This window comes from Entelurus aequoreus, linkage group LG17, assembly GCF_033978785.1.
Source record: "Entelurus aequoreus isolate RoL-2023_Sb linkage group LG17, RoL_Eaeq_v1.1, whole genome shotgun sequence".
Taxonomy (NCBI): Eukaryota; Metazoa; Chordata; class Actinopteri; order Syngnathiformes; family Syngnathidae; genus Entelurus; species Entelurus aequoreus.
The window spans coordinates 17,049,421-17,066,075 of NC_084747.1; the positions used below are offsets into that span (position 1 = coordinate 17,049,421).

Here is a 16,655-nt window from a genome sequence, read left to right on the forward strand (position 1 = left end):
AAATTTTTAATTTGTATATATATATACACATTTAGATATATATATATACATATATATATATATATATATATATATATATATATATATATATATATATATATATATATATATATATATATATATATATATATATATATATATATATATATATATATATATATTTTTTTTAAATTTATTTATTTATTTATTATTATTATTTTTTTTGTGAATTAGATTGTAATATTAAGTTATTTTACCAGAATTAGGATGTAGTTTACAGCTAAACTGTATCATTATATATATATATATATATATATATATATATATATATATATATATATATATATATATATATATATATATATATATATATATATATATATATATATATATATATATATATATATATATATATATATATATATATATATATATATATATATATGTATATATGTATATACATGTATATATATATATAAATATATGTATACATATATATATGTATATATATATTTTGTTGTTGTTGTTATATTTTTTTTTAGATAAATAATACATTTTTACCCCCTCGTTATATGCTAGCTTATTTGCTACTTTGTATGTCTACACCAACAAATAGTGCATTTTGGTATTTGTTCTTACCCAGTCATGTGCTAGCTTTATAACATTAGCATGCTAGTGTGCTAAAATTAGCATGCTAATGTTTACCAGCTAATTTTTACACTTTTTTCTCTAATACTGCAACCACACTTCTTAGAGTCGTATAACTTGGTATGCTAACTGTTAGTATGTTAAAGTTAGGATGCTAGAATGCTAACGTTAACATGCTGAATTTTTGAGATAATTTTGAATCCGTTTCATTATGACTTTATTCCAGAAAAACATATATATATTTATATATATATATATTTTTTTTTACTTAATATTATTATGACATACATTTATTTCCAGTTACTATTACAGCTTCATTCTAGAAAAATTATTATTATTATTTATTATTATTTTATTTTGTAAAATGTGATAATGTGTAAAATGACGCCTTTTTAAAAAAACTTTTATTCCCAATGTTTTGTCTCGTTATTCAACAAATGTTTATATAAAGTGTTTTAATTTTTAAAACAACTTTATTCCTGAAAATTTACAACTTTTAAAAAAAAATAATATTTAGAATCTATTTTTATTTTTATATTTTTGATATTATTGCTTTAGTCCAGTAAATTGACATAAAATTTTTTTTTTTTTTTAAATTCCCCTTTATTTATTTGTATATGTGATGTTATGATTTTATTTGAATAAACATTACATTGTTTTCTCATAATTCCTGTAAAATGTCAACATAATGATGTGTAAACTATTTACTGCAAAATGACCATCATTAGCGTTAGTGTGTCCAAGTGAGAACAACAAACGTCTTCCTGCTCTCCAGAGATGATCACCGACAACCAGATCGAGAACGGACAGCTGAAGGCGGAGCTGAAGGACAAGGTGACGTACACGTTGCTACGGAAACATCGCCATCAGACCAAGAAGTCCAACCTGCGCTCGCTGGCCGACATCGGCAAGACGGTCTCCAGTGCAAGTAGGCTGTTTTCCAACCAGGACAACGGTAATACTGATGACGCCAGTTTGGTGCAGTCTCCTCCTTCCTCCTACCAATCAAGCCTGTTTGGGCCTCCATGGGTCGAGTTGGCGTTTAGTGCACCGCTGTAATGTACCACCATCATGTACCACCATCATGTACATTAGTAAACACCATAATGTACAATGGTAAACACCATAATGTACATTAGTAAAGATACTATACATTAGTAAACACCATAATGTACAATGGTAAACACCATAATGTACATTAGTAAACACCATAATGTACAATGGTAAACACCATAATGTACATTAGTAAACACCATATTGTACATTAGTTAACACCATAATGTATAATGGTAAACACCATCATGCACATTAATAAACACCATAATGTACAATGGTAAACACCATAATGTACAATGGCAAACACCATAATGTACATTAGTAAACACCATAATGTACAATGTTTAACACCATAATGTACAATGGTAAACACCATCATGTACATTAGTAAACACCATATTGTACATTAGTTAACACCATAATGTACAATGGTAAATACCATAATGTACAATGGTAAACACCATCATGTACATTAGTAATCACCATAATGTACAATGGTAAATACCATAATGTACAATGGTAAGCACCATAATGTACAATGGTAAACACCATCATGTACATTAGTAAACACCATATTGTACATTAGTTAACACCATAATGTACAATGGTAAACACCATAATGTACATTAGTAAACACCATAATGTACATCAGTTAACACCATAATGTACAATGTAAATACCATAATGTACAATGGTAAACACCATAATGTACAATGGTAAATAACATAATGTACAATGGTAAACACCATCATGTACATTAGTAAACACCATAATGTACATTAGTTAACACCATAATGTACAATGGTAAATACTATAATGTACAATGGTAAACACCATAATGTACATTAGTAAACACCATAATGTACATTAGTAAACACCATAATGTACAATGGTAAATACCATAATGTACATTGGTAAACACCATAACGTACAATGGTAAATACCCTAATGTACAATGGTAAACACCATCATGTACAATGGTAAACACCATCATGTACATTACTAAAAACCATATTGTACATTAGTTAACACCATAATGTACAATGGTAAACACCATAATGTACATTAGTAAACACCATAATGTACATTGGTAAACACCATAATGTACAATGGTAAACACCATAATGTACATTAGTAAACACCATAATGTACAATGGTAAACACCATAATTTACAATGGTAAACACCATAATGTACATTAGTAAACACCATAGTGTACAATGGTAAACACCATAATGTACATTAGTTAACACCATAATGTTTATTGGTAAACACCATAATGTACAATGGTAAACACCATAATTTACAATGGTAAATACCATAATGTACCAGCAGAGGCACACTGCTGCCCTGGTCTGCACACAAACCACTAGTGAGACTCTGTTGTACTAAAACTATAGTAAAGTCGTTTTTAATCACAAACTGGAGCTATTTTGGATGACTTTAACGCACTAATCTAAGACGACTAACGTAGGAATGCAACATTTTCTGCACACCGGCCACTTCATTAGGTACGCTAGTAGAAAAATTCCACCTTAAAAAAAGAATAACGATAATTGTACAAGAAAATATTTGAATGGGCCTGCTATCTGCCTTCTGGGCTTTAGCACTGGCCTGAGTGCACTTGTTAAGTGCACACCATACGTGTACAAGTTAAGCGCGTAAAACGGGTGCACCACTTAAGTGCACAACTTAGGTGCATATGTTAGGTGTAACTGACACAACATACGTGCACTGAGTGCAACATTCAAGTGCACTCAATTGCAAAAGTTAACGCACATGTAAAGGGCACATGTTTAGTGAAGAAAATAATTGCATCCCCTAAGTGCACAGGTTTAGTGCACCTCTTAAGTACACAGGTTAAGTGCACTACATACACATTCATCTTGCTCACTTAAGTGCACTAAAGTGCACATGTTGAGTGCACAAGTTTAGTGCGCAAAATAAATTCACCACCTAAGAGCACAAGGTAAGTGCACTTAAGAACACAAGTTAAATGCAAATGTGTGTGTGCCATGAGTGTACAAGTTAAGTGTGCAAAAAAGTGCACTCAGTGCACTATTTAGGTGCATTTAAGTGCACATGTTAAGTGCACACGTTTAGTGCGCAAAATAAGTGCATCACCTCAGTGCACAAGGTAAATGCACTTAAGAACATAAGTTAAGTGCACATGTTGAGTGCGTGCCATAAGTGTACAAGTTGAGTGTGCAAAATAAGTGCACTAAGTGCACTCAATACCCATGTTGATTGCACATATTTGGTCCACAAGTTCAGTAAGCAAAATAAGTGCACCGCCTTACATGTTAAGTGCACAAAATAAGTGCACCACCTAAGTGCACAAGTTAAGTGCAAATAATTACTCTAGATACGTGCACATGTTGATTGCAAGCTGTAAGTGCACAAGTTAGGCGCGAGACATAACTGCACTTAGTGAAAGTGCACATATAAAGTCTGCAAGTTCAGTAAAGGAAATATGTGCATACCCTAAGTGCACACGTTAAGTGCACAAGTTTAGTGCGCACATGAAGTTCACCAACTAATTGCATTGGTAAAGTACACCTACGTACACAAGTTAAGTGCGTAACATAAGTGCACAAATTAAGTGTGCAAAAAAACAAGTGCACTAAGTGCACACTTTCAGGGCACTTAAGTACACAGGTTAAGTGCACAAGTTAAGTGCAAATGTTGAGAGCGGGCCATAAGTGTACACGTTGAGTGTGCAAAATAAGTGCACTAAGTGCACTCAATACAAATGTTGAGTGAACATGTTTTATCCACAAGTTCAGTAAGCAAAATAAGTGCGCCGCCTTACATGTTAAGTGCGCAAAATAAGTGCACCACCTAAGTGCACAAGTTAAGTGCAAATAATTACTCTAGATACGTGCACATGTTGATTGCAAGCTGTAAGTGCACAAGTTAGGCGCGAGACATAACTGTACTTAGTGAAAGTGCACATATAAAGTCTGCAAGTTCAGTAAAGGAAATAAGTGCATACCCTAAGTGCACACGTTAAGTGCACAAGTTTAGTGCGCACATGAAGTTCACCAACTAATTGCATTGGTAAAGTACACCTACGTACACAAGTTAAGTGCGTAACATAAGTGCACAAATTAAGTGTGCAAAAACAAGTGCACTAAGTGCACACTTTCAGGGCACTTAAGTACACAGGTTAAGTGCACAAGTTAAGTGCAAATGTTGAGAGTGTGCCATAAGTGTACACGTTGAGTGTGCAAAATAAGTGCACTAAGTGCACTCAATACCCATGTTGAGTGCACATGTTTGGTCCACAAGTTCAGTAAGCAAAATAAGTGCACCACCTTACATGTTAAGTGCGCAAAATAAGTGCACCACCTATGTGCACAAGTTAAGTGCAAATAATTACTCTAGATAAGTGCACATGTTGATTGCAAGCTGTAAGTGCACAGGTTAGGCGCGAGACATAACTGCACTTAGTGAAAGTGCACATATAAAGTCTGCAAGTTCAGTAAAGGAAATAAGTGCATACCCTAAGTACACACGTTAAGTGCACAAGTTTAGTGCGCACATGAAGTTCACCAACTAATTGCATTGGTGAAGTACACCTACGTACACAAGTTAAGTGCGTAACATAAGTGCACAAATTAAGTGTGCAAAAAAACAAGTGCACTAAGTGCACACTTTCAGGGCACTTAAGTACACAGGTTAAGTGCACAAGTTAAGTGCAAATGTTGAGAGCGGGCCATAAGTGTACACGTTGAGTGTGCAAAATAAGTGCACTAAGTGCACTCAATACAAATGTTGAGTGAACATGTTTTATCCACAAGTTCAGTAAGCAAAATAAGTGCGCCGCCTTACATGTTAAGTGCGCAAAATAAGTGCACCACCTAAGTGCACAAGTTAAGTGCAAATAATTACTCTAGATACGTGCACATGTTGATTGCAAGCTGTAAGTGCACAAGTTAGGCGCGAGACATAACTGCACTTAGTGAAAGTGCACATATAAAGTCTGCAAGTTCAGGAAAGGAAATAAGTGCATACCCTAAGTGCACACGTTAAGTGCACAAGTTTAGTGCGCACATGAAGTTCACCAACTAATTGCATTGGTAAAGTACACCTACGTACACAAGTTAAGTGCGTAACATAAGTGCACAAATTAAGTGTGCAAGAAAACAAGTGCACTAAGTGCAAACTTTCAGGGCACTTAAGTACACAGGTTAAGTGCACAAGTTAAGTGCAAATGTTGAGAGCGTGCCATAAGTGTACACGTTGAGTGTGCAAAATAAGTGCACTAAGTGCACTCAATACCCATGTTGAGTGCACATGTTTGGTCCACAAGTTCAGTAAGCAAAATAAGTGCGCCGCCTTACATGTTAAGTGCGCAAAATAAGTGCACCACCTATGTGCACAAGTTAAGTGCAAATAATTACTCTAGATAAGTGCACATGTTGATTGCAAGCTGTAAGTGCACAGGTTAGGCGCGAGACATAAGTGCACTTAGTGAAAGTGCACATATAAAGTCTGCAAGTTCAGTAAAGGAAATAAGTGCACACGTTAAGTGCACAAGTTTAGTGCGCACATGAAGTTCACCAACTAATTGCATTGGTAAAGTACACCTACGTACACAAGTTAAGTGCGTAACATAAGTGCACAAATTAAGTGTGCAAAAAATAAGTGCACTAAGTGCACAATTTCAGGGCACCTAATTACACAGGTTAAGTGCAGAAGTTAAGTGCACATGGTTAGTGCGCAAAGTAAGGGCACCAGGTGGGTGGATAGTATGTTAACAGCGGGCCATAAGTGCATGATTTAAATGCGCAAAATAATTGCACTAACTAAGTGCGCAATTTAAGTGCACTAAAGTGCTCAAATTAAGTGCGTAAGTTAAGCGCATAACATAAGTGCAGTGAATGGGTGCTTGTTCAGCAAGCAGCCCAAAAACATAAAGACTATTTGATTATGGATGCCTTTTTGTTGTTGTTGCCACAATTAAATAAATATAAAGCCAAATAAACCATGAAAAAAAAACAAAACATAAAAATATACTTAAAATTCAACTTTTTTTCTCGTGTAATGTTGACATGACAAATGTATTTACGTCAAATGACAATGTTTTTACTGGTAAAATGATGACTTCTCTCCCAAAAATGACAGCTAAATTGCAGAGAAACCTTCTTGTGAGATCAAGACTGTTTTTATAGGGATTGCAAATGGCAAAATATTAGAAATAAATATACAGTTTTAATTATAAAGGAATACATTAGAATTGTACTGACATTATTTTACCTACCCAACGTACAAATATACTTATTTCATGACTTATTTATCATCTGTTTGATGAAATGTTGTGTTATTCAATAATAACGATAAACCTCATAAATATCTCCGACATAACTTGTTGAAGGTGTACCTAATGAAGTGTCCGCTGCGTACATTTGCCAAAGACGAGCGACAAACTGACCCAGTTTTGTGTTAGTTAGCAACTAGTTAGTTATTAATAACCCACATATTTTCATAGGCAGGATGGGCTGCTGTCACTTTTCCCACCTCCCTTAGATTCTATTTCGTTAATGACACCTCTACTATTTTGACCCCTTCTTGTGTGGGGTGTACCTAATGTTGTGGCCAGCGAAAGGGTGCCAGACAGCGCCACCCTGCCTCTGACTGCATGCTGCCGATCACGTGCTCGTAGATAATGTCATTAATCTGTTGCCAGACATTCATCTTTGGAAGGTTTTTTTTTTTGTTTTTATGACTCTCAAGTGCATTTATCACAAATGTTTACGACTCTATCAAAACAAAAGCCCTCAGTGTTCCCGATGGCGCTGGAAGGCTCTTATCAAGTGATTACAACATTGCCAAGGATAAATGACACATTTGTCAAAGACCTTCTTTCCAAAGACGTGTGCGCTCCTGAAATAATGTCCCCCTCCGAACGCAGTGGAACCTCTAAAGTCCAAACACAATAAGTTCCCCAGCAGAAGTACTTGGAATACTTCTTACCTAGCAGACTTACTTCTTACCTAGCAGACACAACACATTAAAGCAATGTTGAGAACTTCTTGAACTAAGTCCTGACGTGGGGCAACTCAAACCTGACGTTGAAACAACATCCTTTTTGACGACGTTTAATCAATGTCACGTTCTGACGTTGATCTGACCATTGAAATTTGGTCATTTCCCAACCAATATACTACACTCCAAAACAACGTTGAAACAACATGCTTTTTGACGACGTTTAATCAATGTTGGAATCTGACGTTGATTTGACCATTTAAATTTGGTCATTTTCCAACCAATATTCTACAACACAAATACAACGTTCAAACAACATCCTTTTTGACGACGTTTAATCAATGTCACGTTCTGACGTTGATTTGACCATTGAAATTTGGTCATTTTCCAACCGATATTCTACAACACAAATACAACGTTGAAACAACATACTTTTGTGACAACGTTTAATCAATGTTGGGTTCTGACGTTGATTTGACCATTGAAGTTTGGTCATTTTCCAACCAATATTCTACAACACAAATACAACGTTGAAACAACATGCTTTTTGACGACGTTTAATCAATGTCACGTTCTGACGTTGATTTGACCATTGAAATTTGGTCATTTTCCAACCAATATTCTACGACACAAATACAACGTTGAAACAACATGCTTCTTGACAACGTTTAATCAATGCTGGATTCTGACCTTGATTTGACCATTGAATTTTGGTCATTTTCCAACCAATATTCTACAACACAAATACAACGTTGAAACAACATACTTTTGACGACGTTTAATCAATGTCACGTTCTGACGTTGATCTGACCATTGAATTTTGGTCATTTTCCAACCAATATTCTACAACTCAAACCTAACGTTGAAACAACATACTTTTGTGACAATGTTTAATCAATGTTGGGTTCTGATGTTGATTTGACCATTGAAGTTTGGTCATTTTCCAACCGATATTCTACAACACAAATACAACGTTGAAACAACATACTTTTTGACAAGGTTTATTCAATGTCAGGTTGTGACGTTGATTTTACCATTGAAATTTGGTCATTTGCCAACCAATATTCTACAACACAAATACAACGTTGAAACAACATACTTTTTGACGACGTTTAATCAATGTCTGGTTCTGACGTTGATTTGACCATTGAATTTTGGTCATTTCCCAACCAATATTCTACAACACAAATACAACCTTGAAACAACATACTTTTTGACGACGCTAAATCAATGTTGGGTTCTGACGTTGATTTGACCATTGAAATTTGTTCATTTCCCAACCAATATTTGACAACACAAATACAGCGTTGAAAGAACATACATTTTGAAGATGTTTATTCAATCTCGGGTTGTGATGTTGATTTGACCATTGAATTTTGGTCATTTCCCAACCCATATTCTACAACTCAAACCTAACGTTGAAACAACATACTTTTTGACAACGTTTCATCAATGTTGGGTTCTGACATTGATTTGATCATTGAATTTTAGTCATTTCCCAACCAATATTCTACAACACAAATACAACATTGAAACATACTTTTTGACGACGTTTAATCAATGTTGGAATCTGACGTTGATTTGACCATTTAAATTTGGTAATTTTCCAAACAAAATTCTACAACACAAATACAACATTGAAACAACATGCTTTTTGACGACGTTTAATCAATGCTGGATACTGGCCTGGATTTGACCATTGAATTTTGGTCATTTTCCAACCAATATTCTACTACACAAATAAAACGTTGAAACAAGATACTTTTTGACGATGTTTAATCAATGTCAGGTTCTGATGTTGATTTGACCATTGAAATTAGGTCATTTTCCAACCAATATTCTACACCCCAAAACAACGTTGAAACAACATGCTTTTTGACAACATCAATGCTGGATTCTGACCTTGATTTGACCATTGAATTTTGGTCATTTTCCAACCAATATTCTACAACTGAAACCTAACGTTGAAACAACATACTTTTTGACGACGTTTAATCAATGTTGGGTTCTGACGTTGATTTGACCATTTAAATTTGGTAATTTTCCATTCAAAATTCTACAACACAAATACAACGTTGAAACAACATGCTTTTTGACGATGTTTAATCAATGCTGGATTCTGACGTTGAAATTTGGTCATTTCCCAACCAATATTTTTGCGACACAAATACTGCGTTGAAACAACAATGTTGGGTTCTGACGTTGATTTGACCATTGGAATTTGGTCATTTCCCGACCAAAATTTGACAACACAAATACAACATTGAAACAACATCCTTTTTGACGACGTTTAATCAATGTTGGGTTCTGATGTTGATTTGACCATTGAAATTTGGTCATTTCCCAACCAATATTTGACAACACAAATACAACATTGAAACAACATACATTTTGAAGATGTTTATTCAATCTCAGGGTTGTGACGTTGATTTGACCATTGAATTTTGGTCATTTCCCAACCCATATTGTACAACTCAAACCTAACAGTGAAACAACATACTTTTTGACGACGTTTATTCAATGTCAGTTTGTGACGCTGATTTGACCATTGAGATTTGGTAATTTCCCAACCCATATTCTTCAACTCAAACCTAACGTTAAAGCAACATACCTTTTGAGAATGTTTCATCAATGTTAGGTTGTGACGTTGATTTGACCATTGAATTTTGGTCATTTCCCAACCAATATCCTACAACACAAATACAATGTTAAAACAACATCCTTTTTAATGTTTAATCAATGTCAGGTTCTGATGTTCATTTGACCAGTGAGATTTGGTAATTTCCCAACCCATATTCTTCAACTCAAACCTAACGTTGAAACAACATACCTTTTGAGAATGTTTCATCAATGTTAGGTTGTGACGTTGATTTGACCATTGAATTTTGGTCATTTCCCAACCAATATTCTACAACACAAATACAACGTTGAAACAACATACTTTTTGACGACGTTTATTCAATGTCAGGTTGTGACGTTGATTTGACCATTGAAATTTGGTCATTTTCCAACCAATATTCTACAACACAAATACAACAATGAAACAACATACTTTTTAACGTTTAATCAATGTCACGTTCTGACGTTGATTTGACCATTGAATTTTGGTCATTTCCCAACCAACATCCTACAACACAAATACAACATTGAAACAACATACTTTTTGACGACGTTTATTCAATGTCAGGTTGTGACGTTGATTTGACCATTGAAATTTGGTCATTTCCCAACCAATATTCTACAAAACAAATACAACAATGAAACAACATACTTTTTAACGTTTAATCAATGTCACGTTCTGACGTTGATTTGACCATTGAATTTTGGTCATTTTCCAACCAATATTCTACAACACAAATACAACGTTGAAACAACATCCTTTTTGACGTTTAATCAATGTCAGATTCTGATGTTGATCTGACCATTGAAATTTAGTCATTTCCCAACCAGTATTCTACAACTCAAACCCAACGTTGAAACAACATACTTTTTAACAACGTTTAATCAATGTCACGTTCTGACGTTGATTTGACCATTGAATTTTGGTCATTTTCCAACCAATATTCTACAACACAAATACAACAATGAAACAACATATTTTTTGATGACGTTTATTCAATGTCAGGTTGTGACGTTGATTTGACCATTGAAAATTGGTCATTTCCCAAACAACAACGTGGATCCAACGTTAGACATCAACGTAGTTTCAATTTACAAACACAACTATTTTGCAAGGTTGTTTCAGAGTCAGTTTTAAAGGACATGTGTGTGTAATCACCGTTGTATCAATGTCTTGTGCCTGCTGGGTAGTGAATTTGCTTTGGAGGTTCCATTGCAGAAAGAGACTTGGTAGATTCTTGTAGAAATAACTCAATCTTCTTCCTTTGGTTGGGTGGGCTCAGCCTTGAAATTGTGGCTTTGTGGCTTCTCTCTTCTCTCTTTCTTCCTCCTCCACCATCTCTGCTGGACCGGACCGCCTCTGCTAACCTGCCGCTGCCCCCTAAAAACCAAACAAACAAACAAACAAACCAACCAACCAACCAAAAACAAGCCCGTAGTCCTTTGGAGAACTCGATGACTTGCCTGTCGGGGGGCATCTCCATGGAGGACTTGCAGAGCCAAAGGAGCGCCAGCATGGACTGGCTCAGTAAGTTGACTCCCGATCATCTTGTCGCGTTCCCACCGACACAACATCAGGAACAAGAACTGGATCGGAACCACTTCTTGGTCTTCTTGTTGGGATGTAAGAAGACCAAGTCAAAGCGGCAGACTTCTAACACCTCTAATGTCGACATGTTGGCCACTTCAGCAAAACTCAGCATTAGTTACTTAGTTAGTTGTCCATTGGGTTATTCCCTAGTTAGTTAGCAGTATAGGCTTGTTGGTTGTCACTTAGTGGGGTTATTACTCTAGTTAGTTAGTTGGGACTTCATTAGTTTGTAAGATTGTTATAATCAGTTGGTGAATTAGCGAGTGAAATATTTGTTGTATTAAGTGGTTAGTAAGCTAATGAGTCCATTGTTTCATTAATTAGTCATTGTTTTGGTTAATTAGTTAGTTAGTCCTTTGGTGAGCGAGTTAGTTGTATTGTGCATATACAAAAACTGTTGTTATTTTTCTAAAATTACTTAATTGCTTGGAATTTTTTGCTAAGTAAGGTGGTTGGTTAGCATTTTCTTAGTTGGGTAATTTCATCATCATCATCAATAAGGTAATGTGTCATTATTTGCGGTTAGTTTGTCGGTAATTAATTTGTTTGTAAGATAACTAGTTGGTGAATTTGACAGTGAAATATTTGTTCTCTTAAGTGGTTGTTATCTTTATAAGCTAACGTGTTGGTTGGTTCATTAATTAGCTGTTAATTAGCTATTACTTTTTAAGGTTGGATAGTTAATTAGGTAGTTGGTTAATTTGTTCATTGTTAGTGAGTTAGCAGTATTCAGCGGAAATGCATAACTTCTGTTAATTTTCAAAAATCCCTTGGTTGGTTGGGATTAGTTAAGTTAGTTGTTTGGTTAACTAGTCATTTTATTTGTTGGAAATGCCATCATCAATTAGTTAGCATATACTTTTTTTGGTCACTTTGTTTTGAGGTAATTAGTTTGTGAGATAATGAGTTTTTATTTCCGATACTTAGTTAATCGGTCGTCATTTTGGTGGGTAAGTTGGTTGTTATATAATGGGTCATTATTTTGGTTAGTTAGTTATTCGGAATCATGCAAAATAGTGATGGTAATGAAATGATAATATGTACTTATTTTGCTGTTATTTTTGGTTGGTTAAGAGGAATCTTTTTGAGTAGTCAAGACCATTGTTAGTTAGTTAGTTACAGTTACAATGATTACACAACACCACTAGTTGAATCAGAGTCAGTTTGTTGATGGTTATTAGGCAAAATACATAAGTGTTGTTAATGCAACCGTCTACTTTTTGTGGCGTTATTTTTGGTTAGTTGGTTGGTTAGCAGGTGTTTTTGGCCATTGTTAGTTAGTTAGTTAGTGTTTCTCAAGATAATGAGTTGTTATTTATTTAGTTAAATAGTTGTTGGTTGTTGTATAACGGGTCATTATTTGGGGTAATTAGTTCTTTATGTAGTTATTTAGTTAGTTAAAATGATTATGCAAAATATGTGAGTGATGTTAGTAACTTAACAATGTGTACCTATACAGCTGTTATTATTGGTTAGTTAACTGGTAATTTATTGGGTTGTCAAACCACTGTTAGTTAGTTCGTTAGTGTTTTTCAAGATAATGAGTGGTTATTTTAATAGTTAATTAGTTGTCCTTTTGGTCCTTGGGTTAGTGGGTTAGTTTTTTGATGTATTAAGTAGGTTGTTGGATAATGGGTCATTATTTGGGGTAATTAGTTATTTATGTATTTAGTTAGTTAGTTCGTCAGAATGACTATGCAAAACATGTGAGTGATATTAATAACTTAACAATATATACCTATACAGCTGTTATTATTGGTTAGTTTACTGGTAATTTATTGGGTTGTCAAAGCCATTGTTAGTTAGTTCGTTAGTGTTTTTCAAGATAATGTGTTGTTATTTTGTTAATTAGTTGTCCTTTTGGTCGGTCGGTTAGTGGGTTAGTTTTTGATGTTGGATGTTGGATAATGGGTCATTATTTGGGATAATTAGTTCTTTATGTATTTACTTACTTAGTTAGTTAGAATGATTATGCAAAATATGTGAGTGATGTTAATAACTTAACAATATGTTCCAATACAGCTGTTATTATTTGTTAGTTAACTGGTAATTTATTGGGTTGTAAAAGCCATTGTTAGTTAGTTTGTTAGTGTTTTCAAGATAATGAGTGGTTATTTTGTCAGTTAATTAGTTGTCCTTTTGGTAGGTAGGTTAGTTTTTTGAGGTATTAAGTTGGTTGTTGGATAATGGGTCACTATTTGGGGTAATTAGTTATTTATGTATTTAGTTAGTCAGAATGATTATGCAAAATATTTGAGTGATATTAATAACTTAACAATGTGTACCTATACAGCTGTTATTATTGGTTAGTTAACTGGTAATTTATTGGGTTTTCAAAGCCATTGTTAGTTAGTTCGTTAGTCTTTTTCAAGATAATGAGTTGTTATTTTGTTAGTTAATTAGTTGTCCTTTTGGTCGGTGAGTTGTTATTTTGTTAGTTAATTAGTTGTCCTTTTGGTCGGTGGGTTAGTGGGTTCGTTTTTTTATGTTGGTTGCTGGATAACGGGTCATTATTTGGGATAATTAGTTCTTTATGTATTTACTTACTTAGTTAGAATGATTATGCAAAATATGTGAGTGATGTTAATAACTTAACAATGTGTACCTATACAGCTGTTATTATTGGTTAGTAACTGGTAATTTATTGGGTTGTCAAAGCCATTGTTAGTTAGTTTGTTAGTGTTTTCAAGATAATGAGTGGTTATTTTGTCAGTTAATTAGTTGTCCTTTTGGTAGGTAGGTTAGTGGGTTACTTTTTTGATGTATTTGTTGGATAATGGGTCATTATTTGGGATAATTAGTTATTTATGTATTTAGTTAGTCAGAATGATTATGCAAAATATGTGAGTGATGTTAGTAACTTAACAATGTGTACCTATACAGCTGTTATTATTGGTTAGTTAACTGGTAATTTATTGGGTTGTCAAAGTCATTGTTAGTTAGTTCTTTAGTGTTTTTCAAGATAATGTGTTTTTATTTTGTTAGCTAATTAGTTGTCCTTTTGGTCGGTAGGTTAGTGGGTTAGTTTTTTTGATGTATTAAGTTGGTTGTTGGATAATGGGTCATTATTTGGGGTAATTACTTATTTATGTATTTAGTTAGTTATTTAGTTAGTTAGAAGGATTATGCAAAATATGTGAGTGACAATATGTACCTATACAGCTGTTTTTATTGGTGAGTTAACTGGTAATTTATTGGGTTGTCAAAGCCATTGCTAGTTAGTTAGTTGGTTAGTTAGTTAGTGTTTCACAAACACTATATTGCAATGTTCACACAACATTAGTAGTTGATTTAAAATTAGTTTGTCGATGATTTTTTGTTGGGTAGGTGACCATTATTAGTTAGTTCATTAGGTAGAATAGCCCCCAAAAAAGGCCATTTAAATGTATTACATCCTCACTTGTTATTTGTTAGTTTAATTTTTAATTTAAGCAGTTTTTTGGTCAATTTGTGAAATGTGTTACTCAAAACTGTAAACAAAAGGATTCACATTTTGTTAGCAGTTCGTTTGTTGGCATTTATTTGTCGGCCATGTGATTGTGCAGGAGTGTGTAGTGGCCAATGAGGGTAGTAGTAGTAGTTGAGTGCTACTAACATGTCCTAACCTGGTTGTTTTTACATTTGATATGCTTCTTTAACCCCCCCACGGTGCACCCCGGCAGCTAAACCCAGTACAGGAAGGTATTTATTCTTTGAGGCTGCATCACACTGACAAAGGCGTTATTACCCACAATGCTTGGGATTGTGTTCATTTTGAGGTTGTAAATGTTTATTTGGTCTACTAGTAATACTAGTGTGATGGCTAGAGCTACACTCTATTGTTTATTATCCGGCAAGTTAAAGTTAACTGGTGGGATTTTTACATTTAGAGCAAGTTTTTCTGCACTGCTGGTTTTTCTGGGTTCTTTGTGGTGACTTTTATTCGGGGGGTGTCGGTGTTTCTCTCCCATCCTTCCTCCGTCCTGGTGGAGGTTCTCCAAGGGCTTTCTCCTCAAGGTTGTTGTGCTTTTGAACAGGCAGCCCCTCTCCCACCCACCGCAACCTGACCTCCAGCAGCCTCAACGACATTTCCGACAAGCCGGAGAAAGACCAGGTGAGTGCCGCCACCTGTCAATCAAATTCATGCTGCAAGGACTGAATGGGGGAGGGGGATCGTTAGGCAGTTTTGGATTTAAAAAAAACGAACAAAAACAAACCGTTTTATATTTTGGAAACAAAAATTAAGTCATATTTCCTATTAAAATTATATTTTCCAGAAATTAGTTGGTTATTTTTCTTAAAAACAAAACACAAAAAGCAAATCTTTTAAAATATTTTGTTTATTTTTAAGAAAAAGAGCTGTACTTAAAAAAAAAAAAGAAGCAAATATTTTAAAATATTTTTTTTATTTTTAAGAAAAAGAGCTGTACTTAAAAAAAAATATATAATAATAATTGTAAAATAGTCTTATACTTTCCAAAAAAAAATGGTACCGTATATTTTCTGATACATATATTTTTTTTTAACAAAGTAGCAAAAGTTAGATTTTTACAGTATAGAAAAAGTCATATATTTACCAGTAACAGTCTCATATTTTCTAGAAATTATTTGTTTGTTTTTCAGATTTTTTTTTTTTTAATTTTTGGGGGATTTATTTTCGAGTACAACGTTTGTACTTTACAAAAACGTGACATTTCAGGAAAACTGCTGCATAATATCCAAAAAGTCATATATTTTACAGTAAGTGTCCTATTTTATTTAATTTTTTTTTTTTACAAATGAGTCAGTTATTT

The 16,655-nt window shown here is 34.1% G+C and overlaps 1 protein-coding gene across 1 annotated transcript in view; it reads left to right on the forward strand.

Moving 5' to 3' along the window:
• The window catches only part of slc4a4a (solute carrier family 4 member 4a), a 191,087-nt gene that overhangs the window by 99,224 nt on the left and 75,208 nt on the right, over positions 1–16,655 (forward strand). The window contains exons 7-8 of the mRNA XM_062025094.1: positions 1,403–1,582; positions 15,900–15,976. Of these exons, the coding sequence (XP_061881078.1) occupies positions 1,403–1,582; positions 15,900–15,976 (257 nt within the window). The remainder of the gene's footprint in view (positions 1–1,402; positions 1,583–15,899; positions 15,977–16,655) is intronic.